The sequence below is a fragment of the Carassius gibelio genome, chromosome B11 (genome assembly GCF_023724105.1).
Source record: "Carassius gibelio isolate Cgi1373 ecotype wild population from Czech Republic chromosome B11, carGib1.2-hapl.c, whole genome shotgun sequence".
Classification (NCBI taxonomy): domain Eukaryota; kingdom Metazoa; phylum Chordata; class Actinopteri; order Cypriniformes; family Cyprinidae; genus Carassius; species Carassius gibelio.
This window is the reverse complement of record NC_068406.1, coordinates 13,163,778-13,177,273: the sequence shown is the minus strand read 5'-3', so window position 1 is coordinate 13,177,273 and position 13,496 is coordinate 13,163,778. Positions and strand designations below refer to the sequence as shown.

The window sequence follows — 13,496 nt, the reverse complement described above, 5'->3', positions numbered from 1 at the left end:
GCTTTCTTACTTTAGCAAGCTGACCTTTTATATAGCTATGATAATGAAGTGTGTAAAAGCACATAATAACGCCATTTAATATGGAAACATACTTTTCTTCTGTTGTGACGTTTCTCTAAGAGCCTGTTCTTGTCGGCAAGTATTCTATCATGGTGTTCAGCCAGGGATTAGACCAGCTCTTATGTTATTATTTTCTATTATGCTGCTGAATAGGCATAATGGAACATCCTCAGCCTTCTGCACATTTTCCACAGAGATGTTATTGAACATCTAATAACTGGTTCACTCAGCGTTCAGGGTAGGCCAATCTGCTCCTGAACACTGACTCACGCTGGCGCTGTCGTACACCGAGGTGCTGTCGACTTAATCGTTGCGCCTGTTGACAATTTCTTACTCTAAACTGCTATCGATGCTTTACCCGGTGGCCGCTGCGTGAGAGGTTGCATTGACTAAGCTGTCACATGCAGTTCAGATGAGGCTACCAGTTACAAACGGAGCACATTAAGCAAGATCTGCCTCTGTGTAGTGCTTCTCAACCCAGTTCAGGGGATCGCCAACATCACTTCCTGTGTAGAAAGCCTAATTTGGCAACTTGTTGCAGAAACCAGCTTGAATGCAAATTATTTAATTGCCTCATTTGTCAGCGAAGGCTTTAACTCTATATCAAACTCAGTACTTGAGTAGCAGAAGAAAGTGAGTACCTTCTAGCAAAATGTTGCAGTTGCATTTGCATTTAGCCAACATCAGTTAAAACTAACAAGTAGCAAAGAGGGAATTAGAAGTCTAAAGGGGTTGAAGGTAGGGCAGGGTCATTATGAATCCCCTTCTTGTATTAGTGTTGATATTGATGTCCGTGCTACTGAGCATGAGGTCACGCACCGCTGCTTTACATTCTCCCCTAATTCTAATGAAAGTGTTTAAAGTGCTCTGTGTTCGCACAGTCACACGAGTGTGGAGAGGAAAGCTGATTTAGCCCACCTTCCATCTCGCTATCCTCAGGATTTACTGTGATCGCAGACTGTGGCTGTAATCCGCCGCACACAATAGGGAATAAGCCTCGTTATCATGTGACTTATACTCTGTCCCGACCTGTTGTCAATAGCCATATTTTCTACTCATTTAGGGGACCACTGCTGCAACTCTGGATCTGTTAGAGATCCGTGAGCTGTGCAGAAAATAGACAGCGAAGTCTATTTCAGCCGCCCACTACTTCAGCCATCTTTTTTTTGGTCAATCCCCTCTAAGAGAAGTTTTGGAGAGAATTTTTTTCACTCGAGTATAACACAAAAAAACTGTATATATCAGTCATTTTTCTAAAGTGAAACTGTCCCAAAGCAACACAAGCAGGTAAAGTTGCAGTGGGAGTTTTAACAGACATGCTCGAGTGTGTGATGGGTTTGGTGGGTGGTCAATGAGAATGAATGGGGGGAAGTCACGTGAGAAGAGGCAGTGCCTCCATCGTGATATTTTTTTATTTCTTTTTGCACTTCAATCTTTTTTTCTTTTTATCTGCACTGTTTGTTAACTTCACTGGTTTGCACTCTATCTGCCATGTGCCTCGCGCTGCTTTATTTAACTTTATTTTTATTTTTATTATTTTTTTCTTATTGTATAGTGTATTGTATAGTTGTATTTTATATTTTAGATTTGATCTAGATTTTTAGGCTCCACTGTCAAGTGTTATCTGAATGCACCGGGGTCTGTATGCATGTACTGTGCATGTGGAAGAATTGACAATAAAGCAGACTTGACTTGACTTGATATGATTGGATATGACTGGTTATGATTGGCTATGAGAAGTGTTCATGAATCCATCTTGAATTTAAAAGAACAACTGAACATCAGTTCATAATTAAAATATATAATTGGTAACACTTTAGAATAAGGTTCCATTAGTTAATGCTAGTTAAATTCTTTCGATAACATGAACTAAGCAAGAACAATCCTTCTACAGCATTTATAGGTCTTAGTTCATGTTAATTTCAACATTTACTAATGCATTATTTAAATAAAAAGTTGTGCTTGTTAACATTAGTTAATGCACTGTGAATTACCAGGAACTAACAATGAATAACTGTATTTTCATTAACTAACATTAACGAAGATGAATAAATACAGTAATACATGTATTATTCATTGTTTGTTCATGTTAATTAATACATTAACTAACATTAACTAATGGAACCTTATTCTAAAGTGTTACAATATAATTGTTTAAATACAATAAAGTGTTATTGAGTTGAGTTACTATTTTGGAATAAATACAAAATGCTTAAAAACTAAACTGACTAAACTTTCTCTCTCTATCTCTTTCTCTAAATATATATAAAAGCAAAATACTGATTAGCATTTATCTACAGTATTTGAATGTGTGTGCTAAAACTACATTTTAAGGCCAGGATATGTGCTTTACTTCTGTAAATATATTGAACTTCTTTAGAACCCAGATTGGAGTACTCATACCCTTATTCAAATTATTGAATTATGAATTCAGGTTATTCCTCAGCCTTCTTTATATCTCCATTTGCATTGAACTTTCTTTCCACCCTCTTTCTCTTCCACTTTTTCTTTCTGCCTTTTCTCATTAAACCTTTTCGTCTTTTGCCTCTTACACCTTACCTTTGTGTAAGGTGTGCCACTGGCTCTTTTCTGCACTTAGAAACACATCCATTATCTGGAAAAGGCTTTTAAGGCTGCAGAGAGAAAGAGAGCCGAAGAAAGAGGCATATGAAGTGTTAGGACAAGGTGACTGCTCTAATGATGTTTCTTTCTGATAGCTTGCTCTGATTGCCCGAGTGCTCTTACACCTAGAAAAGTAGCCCTCATCAAACCAAAAGAGGAGTTATAGATTTCTAACAACCTTCTTCAGCCACTAATGGTCCGAAAAAGAAAGAAAAGCAAGCAAAGAGGGGTAATTTTGATCTGTTCTTGCCCCCAGATTTTCTCAGAGATGTGTAAAGTGTTCAGAACATTGTCAAAACCTGGGAATAAAATGCCTTCGTTAATTAGAGTTCTCTTTAAGCAACAATTTACTCCACTTAACACTTTCTTATCCTTCTTTCTTTTTTCCTTCCTTCCTTCTTTCCTTCGGTTGTATTTTCACTATTGCTCTGTTTTTAGAATCAAAATTTTCTCTTTTAAACCCATTTACTCCTCCAGGGTAATGTTGATTTGTTAATTAATCAGGAACTGTATGGTGCTACAATTCCATTAATTAAACTTCATATAAAGCCAATTTTTGTGAACATCTTGAACCCAAGAAAGAAAATAAATTGTAACTGTCAATGACTAACATTTAGCTGGGTTGTGTAAGTCACCTGTTTGTAGAACATGCTTATTATAATGCTAATGTTCCTTATTTGAAAACGTGTATGATGTTATTGAATATGCAACATTGCATTTTATGTACTGTTGTTCAATCAAATATGTTACTAATTATACTCAAATATATTATGTTACTTATTACTTATAATCCATAAGATTATAAGTGTTTACATATGTTAACATATCAGCTGTTGGTTTCATAATGATTATGTGCATACATTTAATATAGATTATTTTATTTTTATTTATTTTTTTTGGGGGGGGGGGGGGGGGGGGTTCACTTGCTGATATGTAAGGTTACAAAATAGTGTTAAAGCCAAGCGTGCATAAGTAGCTTAATCGTCAAGTCATTTGGGTTGGGTCAGTCAGGAGTTTTGTCGCTGCAGGAAATGGCAGTCTTGTCCATGTGACTTGCACCATGGACTCTTTGAAGTATCAAGCCATTTTGGCGAAGAGTGTGATGGCTTCAGTGTGTAAATTGAAGCTTGGTTATCATTGGACTTTCCAGAAAGACAATGATCCATAGCATGCATCCAAGTCTACCAGTGCTTGGTTCAGGGATGGGTCCTGGAATGTCCTTGAGTGGCCATCTCAGCCTCCGGATTTAAATCCCATTGAAAATCTTTGATGGGATTTGAAACAAGCGGTGGCAGCACAGAAAGCACAAAATGTCAGTGTGCTGGAAGCTTTTCAGATGAGCAGTGGGCTAAGAGTCCAATAGAGAGGTGTCTGGGTCCTCTGAATACATGCCAGAAGCATTTATTGGAGGTTATAAAGGGTAAAGGATGTTCCGCCAAATACTTAGACTTTTGGGGTTGAATAGTTTTGCAAATGGACATTTGTAGAGATTCAACTTGGTTCTCAAAATCATTCAAATATGTATTTATAGACTGTTTGCTTAGGCTTTAGTTTGGTGCCACTCAGTTTTATTCACATCACCAGAATGTCTTGTTGGTCAGGAGAGTTATTGGTTTTGATTGCAACTTAAATTAAATTTGATGGACCGAGTGTATAACTGACTCCTGAGCTAAAATTCAGAAATATGAAAAATGCCTTTCTTCATCAGTTTACAATTTTGTAAACTATCAGTTTACTAATGCATATTTTTTGAGCATAGTTTACATACTGTATATATAAACTTTTTTCAGACAGCATTTAACAATCTGGACTATATGCTGGTACAGTCATTATCTTTTTCCTTTCTTTTTTTTAAAAAAGTTCTGATATCCTGATTGGGTGCTCAATAACATTTCTTATTATAATTAATGTTGAAAACAGTTTTGCTGCTAAATGTTTTTTTCCGTGAAAAATTTGCATTATTTGTGTATTTATTTTTATTTATTCTATTTTTTTTATCAATTGAAAGTTCTAAAGAATAGCATTTTTTTAAAATGTAAATATTGTGTAGCAATATACATCTTTAGTGTCAGGTTTGATTTTCAACAACTGAATGAATCTGTGCTAAAAAAAAAAGTATACTTACTGAACAGTAGACAGTGGTGTATGTTGAAAGTTTTTATTCACTTATTCACTTTTTTTTTTTTTTTTTTGAAGTCAGGTTGTTAAATATAAACATTTAAATATTTAAATGTGTAACACAACACTAAATAACTTGAAGCACTGAAGTGTTACCACCGAACGCTGAGCATCTTTTCGCTTCAGACTTGTTTCCTCAAAAGTCTGCTCTATCTCTGTCTTTTTTCTCTCTAGCAAGCAGTGAAGGAGAACGCGAGGAAAAGAGAGGCGGAGGAGAAGCAGAAGAAGGCGAGGATAGCCAAAGAGAAGGCGGAACGAGAGAAGCAGGAGCGGCAGATGAAGAAGAAGAGACTGCTGGAGGTCAACACCGGTGAGATGTTTATCAGTCACTCACTGAAAGTTTTCACGAGAGTGAGCTTACGAAAAATCACCTTTGAAGATGGATAAAACAAGTCCCTGCACACGGTTCTAGGAGCTCTTTTTAAAGCAACCGAAGAAAGAGACAAGTGTGTCCTGTTGTCAATCTGTTACCATGTGAACAGCCCATCACTGATATAATGCCACAACCACACACTCAGTTCTGAATCAGGCTGATCTGCATCTGCACGCTTCCTATAATGTTTACACAGACTTTTATATTTGGCTATCTGAACTGGCATCAACATCATAATGATAGGACGCAATGCATGATGATATTAGAGATGTGATTGGATTACAAATAGGTTCTGTGCACTCATGAGACACACAAATGAAATGAGTTTGTATATATGTTGCCACTCGTACTTACCTCCTGCTGTTGAAGGAATGTGTGTGAGGATGTGCACACAAGAAGCGGGCTCCCAGTGTTCACCGGGATGAGATTTTTTTTGTTGTTTTTTCTCTCTGTATGAATGTCTCATGCTGAGTCAATACAGCAGAAGAGCAGCCTGCAGTGTGCTCTTCATGCACTTAATACACACAAATGATAATATGGAGTGTGGCTTGATGAGAAGTCAATAGTGAATTTTAGTGTTGGGTTATAGTGTGCGATGGTAATTAGCAGTGGGGCATGAAGTACAGTGCAAGGGAGAGAGGAATGTACAGTATATGAAGGACACTGATAAAATAAAGATATTAAGTTAGATATTATGTGGCTCAGTGGTAGAGCATTGCATTAGCAGTGCAAAAGGTTGTGGGTTCGATTCCCAGGGAACACAGGTAGAGTAAAAAAAAAAAAAAAAAATACATAAATATAGCACTTTTTTTTTTTTTACTTAGTTCCCACTATTCTGGAAAAACTTTTAATTTGAACATTTTAAAGTGACGCTAACAGATTGACATCTAAGATCAGCCAATATATATTGACTGTTGGCTTTAAAACGTCAATAAAACCCCTAAATGAAACCAGCAAATCTCACAATCAGTAAGTAAGGCCTGTTCCTCGAAAGGTCAGTAGGTCAAAGTTGGAATGATTTTTAAAAGTAAACAGCACTTGAGGGCTGTAGCTTGACACTTTGCTCCATAGAATTCAGTCTGTTGAAGTGAGCTATGTGAAAGTCCTAAGAACTGGAGTATGAATTTTAGGAGTTGCATTTTGCATTTTTGTGTGATGGAGGGTGAATTTTTTATTATATATATATTTTTTTGTATTAAGCATAATCCTCAAGTTGAAAAAGTCAAGTTTTTTTTTTAAAGGACTGAAGCTCATGTATCTAAGTCTCTAGAGTAGGTCTCTATTAAACCTTTTAGGTTAATGTAGATTTTATTAGATATCTCATGATGAATTCGTTCAGAACCAAAGGGTTTCTGTTTCAACTCTTCTTTAAGGGTTTACTGACATCATGTCAATGTTGTTTTTGCTCAACAGGGGGCACTACACACTGTCTAGGCAGTCAGTGTCTGACTTATTCATACATTTGGATGAATTCAAGTCAGAAACAGACTTCCAGCCCTCTGCTTAACTCACTTGACTCTCTGATTATATCCTTTTTTTTTCTTCAATTGTCTTTCCATTGTAATGTTATTCATCTCTGAGCATGAGTCTTTCTGAACTGAAGAAGGTTTCTTCTCTGCTTGGATACATTCAGCTACCCAGTGCATCAGAAGTTTGCATTTTATTTCTTTATTTTGCTTTGTTTGAGATCTCTCTCTTTAATTGTGAACTTAGCTTTACAGTTTTAATAGAAATTCTGGTTTGTTTTAGAGTGGAAATGCATAGGTGAGTTCTTGTTTATGTGCATATTATTTATTCCGGCTTTCTTATGGTCCATCAAATCATTTGTTGTTATTTATTTTTTTCAGATTACACATCAGCTAAGAAAAAGCCAGTACCAAGCCAATTATTTCAGCATTACTAAGAGGCCAATTACAGATAAAAAAAAAAAAAAAAAATCCTGTTAAACATAATAATAAAAACTAAATAATTAGGCAGTACAACTGTTTCATTTAATAACAATATAGAAAGATTAATACTACTACTAATAATAATGATTTTCAGCTAAACAATGATTTCTGAAGGGTCATGTGACACTCATTTAAGTGAATACCTTTGCAGTTCAGTGCATGTGATATGATGCTTTTGCTCAAATCAAACGGTCAAATGCTCATGAAATGACTCTCAGAGCAGTTCTAAAGATGTTGGTCATGTATTTTCGTTTTCATTTAGTGAGACGGCAGATGCTGAAATCATCGCAAGCGTCACACCCACTAAACTGTGAATTACGTTTTTATTAATGGATTTCGCGTTTTCTGCATCGGAAACATAGGGCCCTACAAATATACCAACACAATGTATATTCTCACAATTTAACTGCTTCTATTCTTGAAGACGTAATGATTATCTAATCAAAATAAGAGCGCGGCACTGAGTCTAGGAGAACTCGTATCACACACACTCTGAACACATCTCATCCAACTCGAGCAGTGGTCTAAAACTGTTTATTTATTCACCAAAAGGACACAAGTTTACTTCAAGAATGAACAATGAGGCCTAGATAAGTTTGAAGTTCACTGTTTGAAAAACAGAGCAAACGGAATGAGCGATCTATATTATAGCTCTATAAATGAAGCATACAGACTTTATTAGAGCCACAGAAAGACAAACGTTTCGATGAAAATGCTCAATATACAATTCATTATGCACATTAACAACGATTTGGGGGTATGTAATGTAATTTAACGGAAAACTATGTGAATGGTGCTCTGTGGCGCAACAGGATTTTCTGTCAGTTGCATTTAAATCCAGAAGTTTTTTGCTCTGTTCAGCGTGCAGCATCATGTGTCTAAACAAACAGCCCATGCTGTCAGTGATTTCAGCCACTAAAGGCCACTCTCGCAATGTATAATGAAAACTGAACCTTCTCAGCTACACCAGCAATGTACGCAACCCGGAAAACTGTCGGCATGGAATTTCACCGATAACCGATTGTTCCAGCAATCAACTATCGGTGCCGATTAATCGGCAAAACGGTTTAAAAATCTTGCATATTTTTAAATGAATTTTCTGTACATTTTGAATCAGTTTTGGACAATGTCTATTTTGTGGTAATAATGGGAAATGAATTTGCATTTCAATACTTTGGATATTGTCAAAAGAAAAAAAGAATTTTTTTTAAGATATTGAGGGTTTTTTTTAAGCTATATTTCTCAGCCTCAAAGTGTCATGTGGGTACTTTCTCCCATATCTGTAGCCACTTCTCTATCGCTCTTTTCTAATCCTTTCATCATCAATCAAACACCAGCAGTGTCCTCCTTCCAGTGACTCCTTCACGCCAGAGTATGCAGGCTCTTATAGTTTCAGACCAATCCCTCTCTCTATCTCTTTCTCTCTCTCTGTCTTTCTGCTTGCGCTCCTGGATGAGTGGCTGAGCCACAGGTGGAAGAGTGTGTGCTGATTCAGATACAAAAAGAGAAAGATACATGAGGTGGAGAGCATGTAAATGAGCAAGTTAGTGTATGTGTGTTGAGCAGGCTCTGGCAGCCTCCCAACTGGTCGGAGTGTGTATAAACGTGGCTCTTTCAGGAGGCCTCAGGTGTCTCTTCAGCTAATACTGCATCCTGTCCAGTCAACCAGTGTGATTGCCCTCTCTTGTCCACAGATGCCGAGCCTCAGAGCAGCCACTCTTGCCCTGCAGCTTCCCAGCGCGTGCTAATCGGTGTTTTCATTAAAATTAGCACATGATAGACTAGAGCTCCTTTTTCTGCAATAGTTAGCGATTTTGTTTAGGCAGCCACTCAGACGGCTAACTGTTACCTGCCACATGTACAGTAATTGCATAAGTGTGCCATTTTCATAAGTGAGTTTTGTTATTGTGGCCCTGTTGTAGTAAACACCATCGCACTTACTCCGAGACTCTGAGTCTGGCCTTTCTCATCAGTGCAATGTGTGCAGAAAACATAAAATGCACACACCTAGCAGTCCTGTTATTTTTTTCCCATTTTACTCATTTTATAGCATACTTTATTCTGATCTCATAGATCTTCAGTCTAGTTAGTGTGTGTGTATTCATGAACTCATTGAGTTTATATTGGCTCTCTTAGCAGCATGAAAAACCCAACTGCTATTAGGTTCTAGAATAAATTACACAAAGTAACAGGACAATCCTTGAGTCTGTCACTGAACACCTTATAATCACTGAAGCTGTTACTGATTGCAGATTTAGACAGTTTCATGCAATTGTGTTTTACAGCTTAGTGCAAACTCCCGTTATAATCAAAGCTCTTTACCTTGTACAGTACATGGGTGTTTTCTTCACTTTCAAAGGGATAGTTCATCCAAATCCTCAAGGCGTTTGTTCATTTTTGGAAAACAAATTAAGATATCTTTGATTAAATCTAGAGCTTTCTGGCCCTTCATAGACCACAATGCAACTGAATGTTGAAACAAGGCACAGAAAGGTAGCAAGGACATCCGCACTTATTTGCTATAAAAGATACAGTAAAACGGTTATTTTGTTAAATATTATAAAAATGTGAAATAATGTTTTTCAATATTAATAAATACTATTAATTTTGTATTTAAACATTTATAAGTGATAAATAATTGTCCATGAAGGCTGGACGTCAAAAACTGTATAACTGTTTTAACTGTAACATTATACATAACTGTCCTGTGATGTATAATGGTGCACAAAAAAAAAGTAATAAAAAAATTCTAAAGGGCCCAATGTTACCATAGTTCAGAATCTTCACTGACAGGCCATGCATTCATGCTTTTAGTAGACTGTGATTGATTCCAACTGTCATCCGTTGCAAAAGGAAAGTGTTGCAAATAGAATATTTAAGTGTTGTTTCTTAAAGAAATGTTTTAATGAACACTATTTCCACTGACTTAATTGCTGTTATTAATTGTATATTTTTCGATTAATTGCGCAGCCCTAAGTGGCAAGGAAAAACTGTTTTCTAGCACTCGTCCTGGCTCAGGTGCAGCAGGAGATGTAGACAGAGGGCCAACATCAAAGCGCTTCTCAGAGAATGTCGCCTTCAAAGAGAGACCATCCTCTGCTTCCTCTTCCCCCGTCTGCTTTCTATCACAAATCTCTTTCACACCAATTAGTTTCTAATCATGTTCCTCTTTATCTCTCTTTTCTTTCCCGCGCTCAGAGCTCTGATGTGACACGCGTGTGGCAGCGAGTGTGTGTGCGCAGCTCTTTAACACAGAGGGCTGCACTGAGCACAGTGTGTGCACTGCTTTGGAAAAAGGAACAAGCAGCTGGTCTTTATTCAAAAATAATAACAATTCTCCCTCTCTCTCTTTATCTCTCACTCTCAGTTTTTGATGATGTCTGTCTCCCGTCTGAAGTCAGACAGCACAAATAGGCTCTTTTGTGTTTCCAGGTTACCGTTGCCACTTCTCCTGTTTGTCTCCTCGGAGACTGTCAATTAAAGCACCGTGGCAATCTGAACCGCCCCGTTGAGAGAGGCGACGGTCTGTACGTGTTAGGGTTAGTGTAAACGGGCCGCTCTTTGGTGGGTGGTGGGATGTGAGACAGAGAAAAAAATATAATAAATTGGTTTGGCACTGTTAGCAGGAGAGGAAGCTGTGCACTAGTTTCCTCTGAAATGTTTTGGAGCACACTGGGAGAGCGATGATTCAAGACCAGACCGGAGGAGTAGAGGGAACTACGTGAGCATGTTTTCAGAGAGAGGGGGAGGGTCTCTGTGCTTGTGGAAAGCAACAGACCAGATATCTAACAGAATTAGGCCACATATCCATAGACACGGAGCAAATACAGTCGCCTGTGTGCTTCCTAATTCCACCAAGTGCTGTAAAAGCCCAGCGTTCCGGCTACTCTGCTCCAGATATCGGCTTTCCTCCAGGAGGAAGCCACAGGGGGGGCTCCCAGCTCCCTGGAGCTCAGAAACGAGCTGATGAAACAGCCTGTGGAAAGGAGTATGTACTTAGACAGATGCAATTAAAGCTTAATAAAAATTTTTAAAAGAAATCAAAGCTCACAGAGAGACTAGAATTGAACAGTCCTTCGAAGAATTTCACTCAGCTACATTCAAGTTATTTGTCTCTCCACACTGAACTGAAAATACACTGCTCGACTGTCACAGCCTTTATAATATAATGATATGAGCAAGATTTGGACCAATGAGATTTCTCCGTGTGCAAAAGCTCAGATTTACATTAAAGGGCACCTATACCCCTTTTTACAAGATGGTATATAAATCTTGGTTGTCCCCAGAATGTGTCTCTGAAGTCTCAGTTCAAAATACACCAGATAATTTTTATTATATCATTTTTGATTGGAAAAAAAGAGACACACTGTTTTCGTGCATGTCTCTTTAAATTCAAATGAGCTGCTGATCCCTGCCCCCTTTTCCAGAATAGGGCGGTGCCTTTATAGCTCGTTCCTCAGGTACTCTGGCTTTGATTATTATATCTATCATGCTGAAATCTGTTGTTTTAAACCATAGTAGTTTAAACTTCTGACATAGTTTTTTGAGCGCACACATTAGATGCACACACACAGAAAGCAACTGTCACTCGGGATGTGAGTAGTTAACTCTCTTTCATGTCTTATTGTGCTTAAACTGTCAAATACACACCTTTATGTTAAAAACACACGTTACAAAAACAGTTGGCTGTGTCTGTGAAGGTGCATGGTTATATTTGTTCTGTGGTGCAGCAGAGTAATATACAGTAAATAAATGAATAAATCACTGCTCTCTTGTCTCATCAGAGGTTGGGACATTTAAATAGTGTTCTGTGCTCGACAGTGCAGCCAAACTGAACAGTTAGCATGCTTTGCTCAAACTTTTGCCATGGCATTGGAACTGGAAAACTCAGTGGCGGCGCCGTGGGTGGAGACATATAGATTAACGGGCAGTAATATTATAAGATCCCCTTTCTGCATCACAGGGAGTGAAATCTTAGCAGCTTGTTTTCTCACACGTTTGCAGAGAAAGGCTTATCAGAATTTACTGGGTTATTCTTTTTCACGTTTTCTGGATTGGTAGATGTACCTGGGACCTGATTATAACACTTAAACACGGAAAATTTTCATTATATGTCACCTTTAAAGAACTGTCATTAACTTGCAATGCAATTAGTGTATCCTCGGCATGTTTTTATATTATACATTTGTTTATATATATATATATATATATATATATATATACTTTGTATTTAAAATTAGCACAGCATCTTTGATGGTTTCCTATCAGGTCCAGCTACTGGTTTGCAAAGGCTGCATTACATTAGCCAGATGCTTTTATCCCAAGTGATCTCAGTGTATGCATATTATCAGTTAGTGTGTTCATAGGAAATCAAAACCCATGGTATTGACATCATTACCGCTCTGCTGGGTTCACAAATCATGAGTTTCTATAAGATTTCTATGATAGATTGAACCTTCCAGGCCTCAGATTAACTCCAGCTGAGCTAATGCATGAGATCCAACAATATTCTTTTTATCTTTCACTGACGTTTCTTCCTTTCTTTGAGGATAGTGAAAATATTTGACCTTTACGGTTTAATGATCAGAATATGCACCTGACAAATCAGATTAGCAGGTGGCATTTTGTCAAAGCCATAGCAGACAGACAGCTGAGCAAATGTGCTCTTTGTATCTGTTCGGGAAAATATGATGTGAAAGATGAGAACAAGAAAAGAGGGTTGATGAAAGATTATAGGGGAGGTAATTGCGGTCTTCGTTATTTGTCATCTCTCTTTCACCCTCTTCAGATAAACACGAGAGAGAATGGATGTGAACTTTGAGCACCTCTGTGTACGTCAGAAATGATTGTGCTGTTCTGTCATTATAGCTCATACTGTGCAAACGCCTGTCCAGTTCCTTCACACACATTTGTTTGATCTCAGATCAGCAAATATCATGCATTTCTGTGATCTGTATGAAACATTTCATACATTTTAGCATGGCTGAAGTGTAGCTTCTCCTCAAAGGCCAGTTCACATCACACAGAACGTGTCTGTTGCCAGTGATGGGCAGTATTTCAAATACATGTATTTAAATACAAAATACTATTTTGTATTTAAATGCATTTATTTATTTAATATTTTTTAATAAAAAAAAAAACCATATAATACTTTTTGCCAATCAACCTCTTTATTAGACTGCTGATTTCCTGTATCAACAAGTAAACAAAAATACTAAGATTCAATTTATTTATTTATTTTCCACTTTTTGTATTTAAATACAAAATAGGATTTAATATATAATAGTATAATAATAATAATAAATAATATAATT

General features: G+C 37.3%; 1 protein-coding gene across 1 annotated transcript in view; it reads left to right on the top strand.

Moving 5' to 3' along the window:
* The window catches only part of LOC127968161 (protein diaphanous homolog 3-like), a 331,343-nt gene that overhangs the window by 254,644 nt on the left and 63,203 nt on the right, over positions 1-13,496 (top strand). The window contains exon 24 of the mRNA XM_052569110.1: positions 5,035-5,170. Within this exon, the coding sequence (XP_052425070.1) occupies positions 5,035-5,170 (136 nt within the window). The remainder of the gene's footprint in view (positions 1-5,034; positions 5,171-13,496) is intronic.